Source organism: Temnothorax longispinosus, chromosome 5, assembly GCF_030848805.1.
Source record: "Temnothorax longispinosus isolate EJ_2023e chromosome 5, Tlon_JGU_v1, whole genome shotgun sequence".
Taxonomy (NCBI): Eukaryota; Metazoa; Arthropoda; class Insecta; order Hymenoptera; family Formicidae; genus Temnothorax; species Temnothorax longispinosus.
Genome location: NC_092362.1, coordinates 6746753 through 6765224, shown reverse-complemented (window position 1 = coordinate 6765224; position 18472 = coordinate 6746753). Strand labels below are relative to the sequence as shown.

The 18472-nt window shown below is 38.7% G+C and overlaps 1 protein-coding gene across 12 annotated transcripts in view; it reads right to left on the bottom strand.

The window, feature by feature from the left end:
* The window catches only part of Kcc (solute carrier family 12 member kcc), a 76296-nt gene that overhangs the window by 5807 nt on the left and 52017 nt on the right, over positions 1 to 18472 (bottom strand). For 10 of the 12 annotated variants that reach the window (XM_071778553.1, XM_071778559.1, XM_071778557.1 and 7 more), the window contains 11 exons: positions 7409 to 7506; positions 5110 to 5370; positions 4575 to 4760; positions 4025 to 4260; positions 3687 to 3868; positions 3437 to 3598; positions 1777 to 3215; positions 1492 to 1599; positions 1302 to 1355; positions 298 to 653; positions 62 to 201 (listed from right to left, as the gene is read on the bottom strand). In XM_071778553.1, the coding sequence (XP_071634654.1) occupies positions 62 to 201; positions 298 to 653; positions 1302 to 1355; positions 1492 to 1599; positions 1777 to 3215; positions 3437 to 3598; positions 3687 to 3868; positions 4025 to 4260; positions 4575 to 4760; positions 5110 to 5370; positions 7409 to 7506 (3222 nt within the window). The remainder of the gene's footprint in view (positions 1 to 61; positions 202 to 297; positions 654 to 1301; positions 1356 to 1491; positions 1600 to 1776; positions 3216 to 3436; positions 3599 to 3686; positions 3869 to 4024; positions 4261 to 4574; positions 4761 to 5109; positions 5371 to 7408; positions 7507 to 18472) is intronic. The other 2 variants (XM_071778554.1, XM_071778556.1) reach the window with 2 other exon arrangements.

Sequence of the window (18472 nt, the reverse complement as noted above, 5' to 3'; positions counted from 1 at the left end):
TTTGTAATAAGAAACAGTTTTTTTTTTGATAGCGTAGTATTTACAGTGATCGAAAGGATACAGTTAGATTCACGCTCCATCTTCGTGTCCCGTGGCGGTCCAGGAAGATTAAGAATAACTAGCTGAGCCTCGCTGCTCATTTTACGGATTACCTCGTTCAGTTTCAACGAAGTATGCATACGCCTCACGTCACCCTCGTCGCTGTTGTAGAATTGTTTGTTAAAAAATAAACGACCAATGTCGAAATCAAGAAAGATAACTGTAACTAGTGTAATCCAAATACAAAAATGTACTTACGGTGTAATCGTGGGTCTCTTCGGACTTTCGCTTTTGTTTTCCTCCGCGTCATTTTCTTTTGCCTCCGCTTCCTTCGCCTCCTTCGCTTCATTCGCCTCCTTCTCCGTATTCTCTCTATTCTCCGCCTTAGGCGAGCCACCGATCAGCTTTGTCTCTTCGGCATTGTTCTCTTTAGCCTCGTCCTTCTCATTTACCTCCTCGGCAGCATCCGGTTCCTTATTATTTGATTGATCGGTTTCCTGCATCAGCTTCGTATCGTCGGTCACGTTTGTACTCTGATTACCCGGCTCCTGGAATCTCACCTTCGTCGGCACTTTGGCATCCACGTTGTGATGGTGATCTACAATCGCCTGCACCTGTATCATGTATAAACCGATTGAGCGAATAAGCAAGCTTTATCCTATACAGCGGGAGACAGTCAGTCGAAAGGTAACTAATAATCTAGCATCAAAGCACTATGATCATCAAATCAATGCTATCTATGTAAGCGATCGTGCCAATTAAGCCGAAACTGAGAGACGCGGGGAGTTCCTGAGATCATGATGGACAGGAAGAAACAAACCAACATGGTCGCTAATAACGTAATATAATATCTAAAATTTTTGTTCTCAAATTGGTCGTGAATTTCGAAAGTTAGAAATTCAAATTCACAAAGCAGAGAATTGTTAATATTCAAGCTTTTTATGATTTATTTTCACAAAATATTGTTATATCCTTTACTATTTTATTTCAGAAATCATACATTTTTACGAGCCTTCAATATTTGACGTAACGTTTTTAGTTCAAATTAAGTTCCGCCGTAATCTTAGAAGTATTTAATATATACTTGTAAAATATTAACTTGCGATCCGCGGCAGTTTCTTTCACCTTAATATTATTGGAAATAGGAATGAGATTGTTATGTGATATCGTGGGAGAGGAATACACAATAAAATCGTCGGTGCAATGATGGAGCAATGATGGGAGGAAGGCATACATGGAACTCCGAGGGTAATCTGACAAACCAGAGGTAATTTTTCCTCGGCAGGTACCTCGTTGAAGTCCACCAATGTCTGCACCTTTATCCGTGAGGAGCACGCAACAAACAGACACACACCGATCAGTATCACCGTCACCATTTGTGGTTACATAGCATTATATGCCTGTATATGTTACAGTAATCAATTCCCCCCTAATCTAGAATTCAACACTTACCACTCCTAGTGACTGCTTTTTATTCAACTGTAGCTCGCGCAGCATCTGGTTTCTTTGTTCCATAATCAAGGTGCGTTCATACGTGTATGCGGAGATGTCGGTGTTCGTCTATTAAAAAAAAAACCAAAACGTGGAATATGAATTTATCGAAATAACCGCGCACATTTTCTTTGTTAAACATTTTTATCGCATTTTATCCATTTTCAAGAAATAAAACGGAAATTTTCTAAAGAAATAAAGAATTCAATCTTTCTTTATATTGAGATTATTGTAAAATGTAATTACCATTTCGACAATCTCGACTTCCGCTTCAATCCTCAGGTCGTACAGGAACTTCTTCAGATCCTTCTTCATCTGTATTGAGTTATCCTCCATCTGCGCGACCGTAAAGATTCTCATCTTGCAGTTCTTCCAGGTGCGATGTTGCTTCAATAGGAACGGCAGTAGCATCAATAGGCCGCCGTCATGCACGATCCACCAGACGTCAATATTGCCGATTATCTTCTCGCTAGAGTCCGGGAAGAAGTTTATGCCTTTGGGAACCAGCAGTGCCATTTTCGCGGCCGCGACACTCCTTACGGTCTGCAAGAAGACTCGCCAGGTTCTTTCCTCTTCCGACTGCCGCCAACCGTACGGCCAACCCAGTATCACTGTATTCGGTTTCAATCCGCCAAGCCCGGTGTTTTGTATCAGCGAGCTCAACCCTTCGACGACATTCTTCGCAACAAGAACATCAACGAAGCCCTTCACTCTCTCTTCCGCCGCAGTCTTTTTGAGGCTCTGTTTGGCCGCCAACGCTTCGCCAGAGTTCTGTGTGAAGTCACCGGCGATGCAGCTGACGCTAATGGTGAGACCCTTGCCGGCCTTGAGCTGACTAGTGAAAGCAAAGAGCTTGCGATACTTAGGCACCAAGTCATCGGTAAGTTTGGCGAGGATCAGGATCTGCGGACGCCAGTTCTTCGTGTGCGGTGGTCCCTCCTCGAGCCTGAGCAGCGAATATCTAGCAGCAGACAGCGCCAGACCACTAATACCGTCGCCCCATTCCTTCTCGGCACCGCGATACTCGATATACTTGTAGATGAGGCCGGCCATACCCATTGCCAGCAGTGCGTAGTACCAGCTGGTCATAAACATGATAGCGATGCAGAGAGCCAGGCCGAGGAACGACAGGCTCCAGTGGTAGTATTTGAAGCGCGGCCGCCAGTTTGGCGTGCGTAGTAGGGTCTGCAGCGCGCAAGCGAGGTTAACGAAGCCGTAGCACATAAGGAAGAACATGGACAGCAACGGCGCCAGGTAGTCCACGTTGCCAAGTAGGATACCGCCCTGGCAGATCAACACAGTGAGTACCAAAGCACGAGTAGGTTCGCCTCGACTGGAGCTGGTAGCAAATGGCGTCAGGAAGGGAATGATACCATCCTTGGCGATCGCCTGCAGCAGTCGCGGCGCTCCTGTCAAAGATTGAAGGCCGGCTCCCAAAGTGGATAGGAACGAACCGATCAGGATCACCCACTGATTCGGCCATGCCATATTCGCCACCACCAGCTTGCCGCCGATACTCTGACCGAATTTGTCGCGTAGCAGCAGATTGTCAACGGTCCCGGCGAACAGGAGGACGCTGGATAGATAAACGGTGGAGGTCGTCAAGATCGCACAGATCGTGCCGATCGGAATGGATTTCTGAGCGTCAGCCAAGTCACCGGATCGATTGGAGCCCGCCATAATACCTGCACATTAGCAGTCGTTAATTTCTTATTATTATATTTAATTGAAATAAATACTTCATTAAAAATAGTATTCAAATAAGTATGGATATAAAATTACATAAAATAAAAATAAAGTACAACTATAGCAAAATTATTTAAAACATAAATTAATAAGTATTGATAAAATTGATATCATAACGAAGAGATGAATATAACGTTGCTAAAAATGTCTGTTTGCTTACCCGTCACAGAAGGGAAGAATATACCGACGAGAATAGTGAAGGTCGTGGTGAGATCGACTTGGACCTGGTTAAAGCTCGATCCCGACAGGACATCCATGTCTTTCGGATCGTGTCCGTATGTGATTAATTGACCCTCCTCTTGGTAACTGTTCCATATGTTCTCTACATAGAAAACACAGAGTGTATTCCATATTTCTATGTTATACTGTTCATTGGTATTATTTCTTTAATGATATAATTATAATCTCACCTAGAAACACGCCGCTCGCCAAGCCACGGATACCGTTCACAATAGTAAGATTGTTCTTGAGATAATACTGATCGCAACTCGTACCGTTACAGTAAATATTATGCAAAGCACCGCCGTAATTTTTGTTGCAATCGTTTAAGACGTTGATGTCCTTTAATAGCCTTCTGCCGAGTATGCACAATCTAAAATACAAAATCTCGATTCTTTAAAGCGTTCCATCTTCTTTCAGTTTATCTTTCGCGATAATTATAATCATTTATCGTCGCAACATTAATTGCAACGGTATTCATATAATGACTACATAATGCGAAAATTAGTGTCGTAAATTAGTTTAGTACTTTAGAGTCTCGTTGCCGTTAACGTTTACGAAGAGCCCCACGTAAACAGCGATGATGGATAAAATGACGCAGGCCAATGCGACGGTGGCGAACTTGTTAACGAACTTGACGCCCACAAAGACAATCGTGCCCATTACCATCAGCAAGAGGGTGCCGTATACTCGGAAGTTGTTGTACATAATGTTGGCATCTTTCGTAAAGTCGCCGAATATGCTGAGTGACGGCGCCATGTAAGTCTACGCAGAAATATCGTAAAGTCAATGAGAGAGAGAAAAGCACGTCCCTTTGAACCATTACAGAAATTTCTACAGAATTATGTTAAAATCTGCCGTAATATTTCACGTACAATTGACATCGTATCCTTTACGTATCAGATACTTTACAAGCGTCGCATAATTAATCACAGCGCGATAATCCTTAATTATTAATCTTAACGGCTATGATACACTGCGATACTTTAACTTCTATTTCGAAGTATAAGTCAATTATCGCGATCAATTAATTGGGGATGCTCTTATTAATGTAACATCGTTAACAAGTCGATACTTACGAGGACGATTTCGACGGCACCGATGATGTACATCGCGGCGGCCAAGGTGGTACCAGTGTAAAACAACATACCCACTGCGCCGCCGAATTCCGGGCCTAAACTTCTCGAGATCATAAAGTAGGAACCGCCGGCCGGCACTACGCCGTTGGTAGCGATGGCACTCATACTGATCGCCGTCAACATCGTCTGCGCGCACAAAAAATAGCTGTTTGCAACCAGTTTACATTCCTTGAAGTTTAATTCGCGAGAAACTATCCATCTTCGGTCGTTTTAAACTGAAAGACTAACTCGATATCTTGATTTAAAAAAAGTCGATTTCTCAGACTAAAAAATCTGCCATTGACACTTGGTTCCCTTTATTGTCTCTTCTCACATTTCTAGATTTCGTTTTTAAAGATAAAGACGTTTGTAAAGATATTTTTGGACTTGTATAATCTTAGAATCGTACGTTTTTAAATCTTCACATTTTTACGCACGATGTATGCTTGAGATTTCGGTCATGTAGTTATATTCGGTAGAATATACGAATACTCACCACGCAACAGCAGCAAAGCACGATGAAGAATCCCTGAATGGCGCCGGCCGTACCGACTACCCATGTCAGCCGGATAAAGAGGATCACGCCAAAGATATTCTGGATACACGGCAAGTAGACACCTATGAGGGTACCCATTCGCGCTCCACCCCCCGCGGCCGGAGCTGGTTTGTCCGGGTCGGTTGCCGCAGGGATGGTGTTGCTATAGTTGGCCAAGCTGTTGAGCAACGTCGAGATCCGCGGCCGGTCCTCCATCTCCTCCTGCAAGGATTTATCTTGATTTTTCTCTGTCCGACGGGATTTGAAGGTGAAATATCGTTTTTCACTCTGAACCTTTCTTCTCTTGCAATAGTTTAAAGAACGCAAAGTTTTTTTATCAAGAAGAACTTCTCTGCAGCTAGAACTATAATGCAAATTTTCGATTTATGTCCCGTAAAATCGACAGTTCGAATAAACTTTCTGAAATTTAAAGGATATAGACTTGATATTTTACAAGTTGCTGTCCGATCGCGTATAGACTCTCGCTACTTCTGTACGATCACGTACAGACTTTTTTACTTTTATCCAGCTATATATACATATAGACACACTTTTTCTATTTTTATCTGGTCGCGTATAGACTGCGCTGTCGTACAACATACGAAACAATCCCGAGATTAATGGTCCGTCCGACCAGTAATCGACTCGTATCACTCGCATGCTTATTCCTTCGGCGCGACCCTCGCCCGTTATAATCCCATAATTTTCCGTATAAGATTCGTTATTATGCCGAAAGGGACGTCACAACCTCATTTGCAATTTTATTGACAAACTTTTGCGGGAAAGTGTCGCGTAACTCCGTCCGCCGGGACGCTTTTATGGAAATTGTTAGTCCTTTGTCATGTAAGTTCGTGCTGCAATCTCGTTGCGACGATATTACACGTTGTCGATCTAATTTCGCGACGACTACTTTTCACATCGGGCATCCGCTTGCACATCACACAGAAAACAGATCTCTTTATATCAAATGTAATAAAAATTGGAGAACGCGAGCTAACAAGATCCTTTAACACACGGCGATATTCTTCAAGAAATTACAACGCATTTCTTTTATCTCTAGTCCACTTTTTTCCTTTTAAAAGAATATATACGCGTGACGCATTTTTTCAATTTCTTCTTTTATCTTCGCATATCCGCTATTTAATAGTATAGACAGTTATATTGATTTTCAGTTAAAGCTGTGATTTGACGAATGAAATCCATAAATTTACTCTTTCCTTTTTCTCTGATTTTGATAAAACTTTCTTAGGTTCGTAAAATAAACAAAATAATAATTGCTATTTAAATATAAGTGTCTAAACTGCCCTTTGAAATTGCATTTGCTCTATATTTGTCGCTTTTATAAGGGTAATATTATAATTCTTTTTCTCTAGAATTATTTCAACAAAATTTACACGCGCAATAAAAATTTACCGCTATTACTTGTACGCCTCTCAGGTTTATCTTCAATTGCTGTTCGATCGAGTCGAACGAGAAATACGAGAGTGTCGAGAGGGTTAAAGTCGCCCGTGGAACGAATTATCGGATTCGATGGAAGAATAGGACACAATACTCGCTTCGCGCGAGATTCATAGTTCGATAATGGCTCGCAGTTTTAAACGAAATCAGAAAGATAAGGAAACTGGGCCACGCGGAAGATTCGGCCGCTTTCTTATATAGTTAGAAAAGTAGTAGAGACCTTCGTTAAAACTGCAAGGAGGGACAATGACAAGAGAGTAAGGGAGGACAGACATAGCTCCCGAGTGAGCGGCTTAACTTTCGTTATATGAAAAAACAGCAATTTAGAAAGGATTCTTAGCGGTCAAAATTCCGTCCTGTTTCCTTAGAGCTTCAAAATGCGAGACATTATTGAAGAAACTGCAATCGATAGCTGAAGCTTTCGTATAAAAGTATAATTTTATAATGAAAAAAAGATTAATCTTCTTAACTTTACAACAAATAATTTTTAACAAGATAAGTTCCGCTTGTAAATCGCGCATTTTATAATTATACAGTATGATAATTATTATAGAGTGACTTTATTATTTGCATCGAAGTAGATAATCCCTTCGAAGAATCTAGCGGATAAGCAAATGATTAATGAAGACGACATAGACATTAAAAGTTAATGAATCAGATTATGCATTCTCATTCCTTTTTCGATAAAGCAACAAATTCTCTCTTTTCCACAAACATATGCGTTGACTTTTTTAATATAAAATAAGTGCATTTAAAAATATAACTTATAGGATGTGATTCGCCAGACTTTTATTGTACTTACGCTGTAGAGATACAGATTGGTCTCATATCCTGACTTCTTCTCGGAATTGGTACTGCTGACAATAGGATCGCCATCTCCGCCTGCGCCGCCTCCATCGCCTGAAAGCAAGAAAAGAACGGGTAATTAATTATTCACTGTTTTGTCTGGGTTCGGAAGTTCTTTAAGAGAGGAATTGTGTATTAACTACCGGGAAAAATATACCTTGAAGACTCCATTGTTAATGGCATATTAAGCATGTTCTCAATAAACTTAGCGTCTTTTTGCGAAAGGGAATTTGTATATAGGGAAAGAATTTAATCATCGATCTAATAATTAAGAACCGTCTTCATAATTTTCTATATTTTCGTTCAATCCTAATTTTCCTCGTTTATTCTCAATTCGTTTTGCGAATAATTTGAAGAATATATATCGATAAATATGTTTTCGTAATATTAAATATGTTTCCATACGCTGCTACTTGTTAAATATTACATAATTAATAAACGCATCGATAAATATGTTTTCGTAATGTTAAATATGTTTCCATACGCTGCTACTTGTTAGATATTACATAATTAATAAACGCTTCTGTGATGTATATATATATATATGTGTATCATTACGCGGAAATCTGCAGTGACAATTGAACTAATGAGAGGGTCATATATGAGTTTGGAGAGAGTCATAACAGTTACAACTGCCTGCTGGATGGTCAATATGACACTAGGGCTATTTTTATGATCGTTAAGTATTAATTATCAAGCCGTTATATGCTCGCGAAAATATAAATGGATTCGATCGCAACATTAATTTTTGTCGCGTTCCGACAAATGCATCGCAGAAGCGATACAACTTGAAATTAATGATAGAATTTAATAAGTTATTTAATCCTTAAATAAATTTTTCTGAGTATTTTTCCCCTTCTGGGCTTTCCCATCCAGAAAGGAAAGAAGGGTCAGAGAAAGCCTTTTACAGATGTGCAAAGCCGCGCGTTTTCAATTCGAATTTCATAAGGGAGAGTACACGGAGCATCGAAAAATCGCTTTGCACATACGCAAAAGCTGTGCACTTAAGGATTAAATATAGAAAAATCAACGATACAAAAATTTTCATAAATTAGTAAAAAGAATATTACATAAAAAGATAAAATTAGGAGTAAGGGTAAGAATAAATTATAAATAAATTTTTAATAATTTATATCTATGCTTAGAATGCAGTATATATTTAAAGAGTTTTCAATCTTTGAAAAGCAAATTGTATTTCACGTATGATTTCCCTTGCGTTACTCAGACGTCCTTTATTTTTCCGCATTCGCTTCTTTCCCACGTATTTCATACGCGAGAAGAAAACCGAGGACTGGCGAGGATCTAACGACGCTACGATACCGTTAAAGGGCTAACTCCCAACGTAGGATCCCGCGATACAAATGGCAACGTTCCAACTGGCACGTACGATCGTTAATCGACCTGACAGAATTTTTATCAACGCGAATTCAGAGTCGGTCTCGTGAGGAGAGCTCCAGCCTCTCGGCCCATTCGTCTCTCTCAGCGAATCTCGACCCTCTCTCTTAGTATTTCCATCAAGATGTTCATTCCAGCGGAGAGATATCCAGCACGGAAAAACCGCATTACTCGAATACAGAATTCTTTGATTAATTGTTTCCCGGAGAAGTCAATTCTATTTTAAGTCTCTTTAAAAACGTGCATTCACAATATTTGGAGGTATTATAAGCTATAAAAATAAAAGAGATTCGCGAAATGATATTTTTAAGATACAAATAAATTCGAGCAACAGCAATATACTTATTTTCAGAGCTTTATCAAATGATACAAATTAGCGAAATAATATATGAAATCTCTGATAAAAATGTATAAATAAATATTGTGCCTTCGTAAAGTTTTGTAGTTTAGGAAAATGACAACATTTAGGTAAGCAATTGTTAATGAGGAAATCTGGAAAGGATGAGCGTGAAGGATGAAGTTGGGAGAGCGCGAGAGGAAGAATGAGAGGAAGAATGAGAGGATAGCGAAGCGGATTATGCAATCATTCTTACGTTGCATCGACGAGGAGGCGGGCGTGCTCCTCTTCACTTGGTAGTCATGAGAGAAGGTTCCTCTTACCCCGTCTACTTGAAAAGCCTCAGCGTGACATATCAGAGCCGCAAATTTCGCTCTTAATCTACTTGCGAAACGGACGAATAACGCCGCCAGTAAAATACGTTACGCGATGGACATTACGCGATAGCTAGACGTTACGCGATGGACGTAAACAAAGCAATAGCTCTTGGCCGAAGCATTTATAGTCGCACTTATAGTCGGTAGTTTCCCCAGATCGCCCGCTTGTTCCGTGAATTAAGTATTAAGTGCTAAATCTGTGGGAACTGACGTTCGATATCTTTTATAATTACACCGTGACATCGGAAATATATATTTAGAAATATTTATAGCGCGGGTATACGTACGCGCCTAATGGCTGGAAAATCAAGTTATGCATGACTATAATCTCACCTATATCGAAAATGCACCATCTTGCCCTGTAAGGGCAAAATAATTGAAATCTTCGGTTAAGTAGAACGATATTAGTTTTCACTAATAAAGTTGCATGATCTTCAATTATTTTTGATCGTCACAAAATCTAATAATTAAGCGGATATATTACTGGTGGAAATTGACGAAAAAAAGATTATAATTGAATATCTGTTTATTAACGTCCATTAACATGAATATTCATCTTTTAATGTTTAGCGGTGGGTTTATCGGCGAATAAATTTCACCATTAGAAATATTGTCCCATCCATGCTCTGAATCACCGCACTTTTATCTCGCACGATTTCCGCTGGTTTTATCGGCGGTGTAACGTAACGGAAAAATGTAGAAATGGCAGGAAGACGACGAGCAATAGGACTACGCGAAGTAGGTCGATGGTTTCGCGTGCGATGCAATGCCAAGGCTTCTCTGTGTACGTGTCGGAAGTTGGAAGAAGTAAATATAGTCGAAGATAGTCGAGAGAGAGAGAAAGAAAAAGGAAGGCGCAGATAAGTAAAATAATACAGGAGGCTGACGCATATCCGAGGGAAAAGGCTGAGAGCCGTGTGTCTCAATTCTTGTGGGATGCTTCTTGGCTGTTGTCTATTAACTTAGTTACATTATGTTGATCTTTTTATCTCGATCCCTCGCGTCGGATTTCTCCCTTCCGGCAGCATCCTCTGTCTTTGATGCTGTAACATTGTCCGAGACCGCATTTTGTTCGTAAATTCCGCGCCTATGACGATTCTCGGGATAACTCCGTCGAAATCTCGCCGTGGCCCAACGATTTCGATCGGAATCCGCTCCCGTGAGAGCGGACGTGATCAAGAGGTAAATTTCGACGCGCACGGAATGCCGCGCGCGATCCGTTTTCGCCTCTTTATAAAGCGCGGCGCATCGCGGATAAGCTTCAAAAGAGAAATGAGCAGCCGAATGTCTAAGCATGATCCGTAATGTTTCACTTTTCCACCAATATCGTTAACGTCTCCTTTATTTTCCTTCCCTTCCGATATTTCGAGTATTTGAGTGGACAGGAATTAGACTCACATCTTCATTATTTAAACGGAATATTGAGTAGTGTGCGGCTTAGGCACCTAGTTATTCAAATGTCGATATTAATATCGCGCGATATGTTAAGAGCTCAATATCGTTATCCAATATAGACCGTAATCGAATCTCAATATTTCAGTTCAAGCTAATACTAAAAAAGAAGCGTCTTTACGCGAATATGTTTATGCTCGCAATAACGCGACGTTCACGTTGCGATCCGTAACAAAAAGAAGAGAGAAAGGAATTAACATCGGCTCCGCGATATAATAATTACGTATGTAATACTTTAAATCGCGTTATTTCCGCTTTTGCCGTTTTTTAATCTATTTAAAGGCTTTTCCATTTGTACGAGAATAAAACATGATTTTTTTACCGGCAAAAGAGGTGCTTGGCGCGGAGTTCGTGTGACGCGTGGCTGCATTAATCTTTAATTACTACGAGTAGTCTGTATGAAAAAAAGTCCATTCGTTTAATAAAAAAGAAGTTCGGTTATGGTACTTCTACGTTAAAGGATTTTCTGCTACGACGGTCAAAGCAAAAGGACGGAGTGAACGAGCAAGAGAAAAGGGAGATAGATATAGAGAGAAAGAGCTAGAGGAAAGGCGAAAGAAGAGAGGGGAAAAGAGAGAAGGAAACAAGAGAAATGTCATCTTTCTGTGGGCAAACGCGATAAGGAGAAATATATCGCAAATAAATACACGTGTCCCCGATCGAACTGCAGTTCTTTGACGGATACTGCAACGCCACGAGCGAAAAATGTAAAGAGATATGATATCGCTGTCACGTAAAATGGAGTTCTCTTTCGGGAATATTTCCTGGCGATCTCTTACATAGGATGTTCCCCTACGTAAAAGCTTCAACGTCTCTAATACAGAGAACCAGATGCTCAATAAAGAACAAGTCGCCGTATAAAATTTTATTCAATTTTGTTATACCTTTAAAACTATATATCAAAGTCTATTAAAATTGTAGAAATAAAAGCACCCATTAAAATTAAATAATGAATATTGCCGTTATCTGTACAATACGGCCACACAGATCTGTGTTGACTGCGCCAAATATTTCGCGATTATTCGGTATAATTTCTAGATTTACTCTCTCGCACGTGTCCCGAACACGTTCGAATAATTATGATCGAGGGTCATTTGCACGCCTCTACATGCGTCTCGCTCATACGTAGACACATATAGATTCACGTGTAGCATATGGGCGTGAAGCTAATTGGCGAACAAAGCGTCCGGTATTATTCCCGATCGAAGAATCGATCTCGATAATCGGAGGCAAACAGAGTAAGAATTATCCGTAATGCATCATGACTCGGTCATAAGCGAGCTGGTCTCCCTAGACCGAGTAATGATAATCGTAATATTTCATTGATGGGGCTGTAACCTGCAGAATGCGCGGACAAATGACGACCGTAAGACCATAAACCTTCCAGCGATTGTCAATATCAGGTTGCTCGGTTGACGTCCTATTACGATGATTTATAGGCTTCGCAAATTGCTTTAATAAAATTTCTTTTGCAGCAAAAATTTATAAGAGGTTCGTAAAAGATCTTGCGTGCATCTCCGACCTTATTCGAGACTCGATTTTCCGTATCTTATTCCGCTTGTTTCATCATATTCTGTAGTTATCGTAATTTTAACATTTAATATTCGAATCTTAATATTATAAAATTTCTCTAAATTAAAATAAATAAATCAATAGTTCGTCTTTAATACACTGTTGTGTTAAATATAACATAAATCACATGTCCAAAACGGTCCACTCAAATTTTTGTGTTAATTTAACATAATATGGATGTGTTAAGTAATAACACTGATATTATGTTAAAATATTTCAACAGAAAGGAAATGTAATTCTGGTCGTAATTTGAAGTTAATTATGTGTACAATTAACATAACTTTTATGTTGAAGTTGAGATTGTAAGATAAAATCAACACTCTATTTCTGTAAATTTTTATTCCTACTTCTTTTATAGAGTAAAATCAACATTCTTTTTCTGTAAATTTTAACACATTTAATAGATACGTTCAAATTGTGTTACTTTAACATATTTTTTAAGTTATATTAATTATTTTACATTTTGAATTTGTAAAATTCAATTAACATAGCAGGCATATGTTAAATCTACACACGTATGTGTGGATTATTTTACACAAAAATTTTAACAAGGACTTTTTTTAACACACAGTTTTTAACACTGTTTTCAACAGTGTAGGTAAGTCTTATGCAAAGTGATTATAAAGTTTTTATACAGTTTTAAACTTTCGTAATTTATTCGGTTTTTTTTTAAATTAATCTGTAACATCTTCTCTCTTTTTGCTAAATTTTTTGCTAAATTACAGTAAAATAAGTAGATCACTTTTAAGACTATAAATTTCACTACATTGTAATTCTAATGTTTTTTTACAGATTGATTGTGTGAGAACAAAAGTTATGAAAGTTATAAAAGTTTAAAACTACACAAGGATCCTATAATCATTCTGTATTTCTGAAAAATATTTAAAATATTAATAAAAAAAAACTATGATTTTCAGATGTTCCAATATCGGGACTACCATCTTTAACAATGCTATGATTTTTTAACATACGGATTTAAGATATGTAGAAAATTAATGAAAGGTCTCTCGCAAATATTTAAATTCCGAAATTTAGCAACAAACAGGTTAATAAATACAACGGTAAGAACGTGGAAAATGACGAAATTTAATGGTCGCAAAAGTGGAGCAGCTCGTTGTCGCGACAGAGGCGATATAGCTCTGTGCAAGAAAGCCGCGTAAGGAACTGGAGCGGGACGCGAGCGTCGTGCTTGGAAAATACAAACTCCTCTTTGTGCTTGCACGCGCGCCATTTGCCAAACGCTAGCAAATTTGGGACAATCTCGTGAGGAGAATTAACGAGAATCGAACTTCAATCGCCCACCAAAGCTGATGATACCTCGATACAAAATGATCCTCGCTTTCAAAGCTGTTCTCTTGATTGCATTATGCAAAACTGCGTTTTCTATTACAAGTTTCTATCCGTCTGTGATTTGTGTATCGCGTTATCTTTTGAATGTCAAATAGTATCGATCTTTCAAATATCAAATTTTCTTTTCTTCAAAAATGCTTCAAACTTATATGTAATATTTGTTTCTATTATAAACTTTTAAATAACTGAAGATTCACTTACACCATCATCAATTAATCACTGTCATTAACATTACCATTTCATCAATTAAGTATAGTTTATAAAAGCACAAGTCTATTTCTCCCTAACGTAACTTCTCTAATATAAAGGTTGTTTCATTATAGCTTTGTAATTGAGCCTGGAATAATGCATCGCCTCACGAAAGTCGAAACTGCAATTTGCCTTTTTGTATACCCTAGCAAAAATTAACGGCTTGGATGCACCGACGATAACACTAGACGACGGTGTCTGGTGAAGACAGATCGGTTTACGTCGCCAGCGAGATAGCCCTTCTCCGTGATAAAGCAATACACGAAAACGCGCGTCTTTTATCTCAGAAAATACACCGTATCGATGTTATCGTATTTCTGTAAAAGTATCGTAACAGCTTTATCTCTTTTCCGCCATACGGAACGCTATTCGAACGCATTCAGCACAAAAGGAGCATTTTTGCAAACGATTCTGCGTTGGCGACGCATACAGATTTTTATTGATGATATCTATGTATGACCGTATGACATTTCAAACAGAAAATTCTTCTGTGAAAAATCCTCGTACAAATTGTTTTCTCTGTAAAAATACCAATCGTGGCCCCTGAGTAAGGTTTAATAGTCATCCGTTATTTGCAATTGAACTAGCATGTAATTATGCACGCGTCAATGCGCAAGATCCGTTCGGATCTCACTAGATACACTTCAATGACCTAAACGAGGATCTGGAAAATCAGACTAATGCATTAGCGACGTTAATTAAAAGCGATACGTTATCTTTCGTAATTTTTCTTCAAGAGATGTCCTCTCGAAACTCGCAATCGACATAATTGTGTTCGTTAAATATTCCAAGAGAGCGATTCACCTTTCACCAATTTATTCCACTCTCTTCCGCGAGTCCCAATAAAGTAGAATTATCATCTTCCACAAAATTTAAAAGTTAAAATAAATTGCAGCAACCGTAAGTATAATTTGTGATTTATATTTAGCGACTTGAAAAATAAGGAAATACCCACGCGTCTAAAAATTCGATTTAAAATCAAGAGATCAGAAATTCGAAGAACGAAGAACATTCATAAATTCAGAATCGGAGATATATATAGTTTTATGAAAATAAAATGTACGGACATCTCAATTTTTTTCGAATTTTTTTATAAATTCCATTTCTCAGGCGGAAAATTTCGTTCAACACGGTCGGCACGAACCCGGAATTACGAGCGCGTCTATCTACGTTTCGATTTCATAAATTCTATTTCCCGACGCTCGTAAATAAAGTTAAATAGGCGTGGGTGCATTTCGGCGGAGACGGCGACGGCGGCAGCCGAATTGAATTTCATATTTCAAACTTATGGCAATTACCGCACGATATAGTATTTTATCGAGTGGGCGGCGGCTGGCGATTATTGGTCATCGATTTACGTTCCGGTGGCACGTGTGCATTCGCTCGTACGTGCGACATTGCGTGCTTCAACGTTGTGTACACTTCGGGGTAAGATGTATCGACCATGATAAGATTTATGCATTATACTATACGAGAAATTGCATCTTCAAGACGTGCATCTTTAACACGTCCATTAATCATGGTCAATTTATAATTGTATATCAATAATCATTAGAAATAATGTAACAGAATAACATTAGCAAAATATTTTTATCGTTTTTCTATTATTTCTTAATCTTACGTTTTGCAAGAAGAGTGTTTTACATCACCCATTTTACGGGCGTCTATTATTGACGCCCATAAATAATCCAATAACGGAGTTACGTTATGATGTGCTGTTTTTTTTAATCTATGTATGACCATTAAAAGCTAAAGAACTTACTATGCATAGATCGACGATCTTTAATCTTGGCGCAACGAACGAAATGATAATAAATGAGTGATAAAACTGTGTAAACAATAACATGGTTAACGATCGGCAGAGTTTGCGACTATCTTTATGCGTCACTTATATCTTGCCTTGGCTTTGGCTGCTCGTAAATCACAAAGTCGACGACGAATTGAGTTAAACTCGCTTCGTAGACGTTTAACGTTAAATTCTCATGACAGCAATTAAATTCTCCGTTTTTTGGTATAAAGGAATTTTAGCGCTAACAGCCTTATTAAGAATCTTTCTTTCTCGAAATTGTTCTTTATAATATACTTCTTTTAGTATAATTCTAATTTTTGTTCTCCTAATTTTTAAAAAATTTATATTAAATAAATATCGAGATTAAAACTTTTATTCCGAAACCTAACAACTTGGTACCTTTAGCTCAAATTGTAGCTCTTAGGATTAACTTAGAGTTACATCTCGCGAGTTCTCCGAAATTATCGAGGACAGCTGCGGATTATCCTTGGAAAGTTTGTCAGATCGAAAGTACCGGGAGACAGAGAGAGTCGGAGATCCAACGAAATTTAAATAATCGGCAATTACGAACGAGCGAAGCGTGAATTTCATGCGGAAGCGCAACCGCCCGCTTGAGCGCGCCGACGCTATGTCGACGTAATTTCCCGATGCATGACCGCACCGAGGTTGACGCCGCAGGATCCGATCTGACGCTGCAACGCGCGTCAATCGAGAAATTGTGTGTCAACAGGACCGCCGATAGCCGCTGGACGTGCACACATGGGCGGTCACTTATCCTGGCAAGGAACGCTTGTAAACCGCGGTCACTTCAATTTTCGCAAAACTCGGATTCGTGAAGCCAACAAGATCGATCTCGACACACTTTTAGAGACTCTGAATTCATTTGAAAGTGGAATTTATCTTTTTCTTTCTCTCTCAAAAAACAGTTTCAGTTGAGGATCCTAACTCAATCATCTCGCCCTTCAACAGATTCAATTTAATTACTTCATATTATTTTAATTGCTTTAATTACTCGTTTCTAAAGCATTTATATATAAATGAGAGACAGAGAGAGAAAGAGAGCAAATCCGCATAAATGACTTACAGAAATATCTAAAAATTTCTCTCCGCATAGTCCGCGGGCAAAAGAAATAAAGCGTCCACTGCAGAACTCAATGATGCGTAACTGTGATGATCTTCCCCTTTAACTCGGCCACGGTGAAACGTGAAGTATTTTTCGCTAAAAATGCCCCGATGATCGCATTAACTCGTCCGTATGTAAACCGACGCATGTTTACAGAACGAACCGTAAGTGGAGGAGATCGACGCATATCATCGTGTGCCGCTCAACAGATCAATCATGATTACATACATATATAGGCGTGTCAATGGTCAGACAGACGCGTAAATCATGGAGGGGTGCGCCGCAAAACGGTTTACGTCAATCCGTATTCGTAGTATCCGATTTGCTTAATCGCGGGTGGATAGAGTGCATAGAGTGAATGCATCTTTGGGATATCAATCGCGCTTATCGATGGTATCGATCACTTGCAATATGTGCAATTTCTTTCTACATTCTTATGGCACATAAAATTTATAAATGTACAGTTCCAAAAATGTGTAATAAAATTTTATACTTAAGTTACAACTTATTTGCTAATTTGTTAAATCCCGATTTACTCCATTTAATTTATTTGCAAGGTATGTATTTCCCTTTCTCCCGAGAAGACGATTATTATTTAAAAAAGATATGTGTATAATAAAAATATCAATTCTTGTTTAAGATTTGCATTCCTACGAACAAAGATTCATGCGACTCAATTTTGGCAGTATTTTCACGATTGTCATGAGATAAAATAATCGCGATAATTTTATTAAGGTCACGTGTTAACTCGTGTCTCAGAATGCTCTCATTTGTCTTATCACGAGATAACGTGGACGTTCTCAAATTCTTGGAGATCTACCTAAAGGATCTCTGTTACGCTTTAGTTTACTTCGATTTTATCAGAGCAACAATTTGTAGCCGTTCGATAGAGAAAAGTTTCCAATGTCACTCGATTCCAAATACGTCACAGTAATCATGACGGACAGAAGAATCGAAGATAGAAATTGGAACTCCTCGCTTCTCATGTCTTCGATGACGGGATGTAAACAAACCCGTTTTTGATGGTTCTGTACTCTATCGCATTTCAATGCTGCGCGGTTTGCGGTTCCTATTTTTATTTAATTCCATCGTACTTTGCCACAGGAATTCTCGGTCAAATACGAATCGATGCAGATGCAGAATGTGAGATTGATATATTCGAAAGACTCCGTCGGATTGTTCATAGTCATTTAGCTATGTTTCAAGCAAGTAACTGAATCTCTTACACGAAGAAAAGAAGTTCACAATTGTGAAAATTGGTTCTCCAATTAGGAACTTATTTCTGTTATTTTACTGTGTGTGTAACCTAATTTATTAAAAGTATCTTTATGTATAAAGTAGAATGTCTGTCTGTATGTGCCTGTTAACCCCTAAGC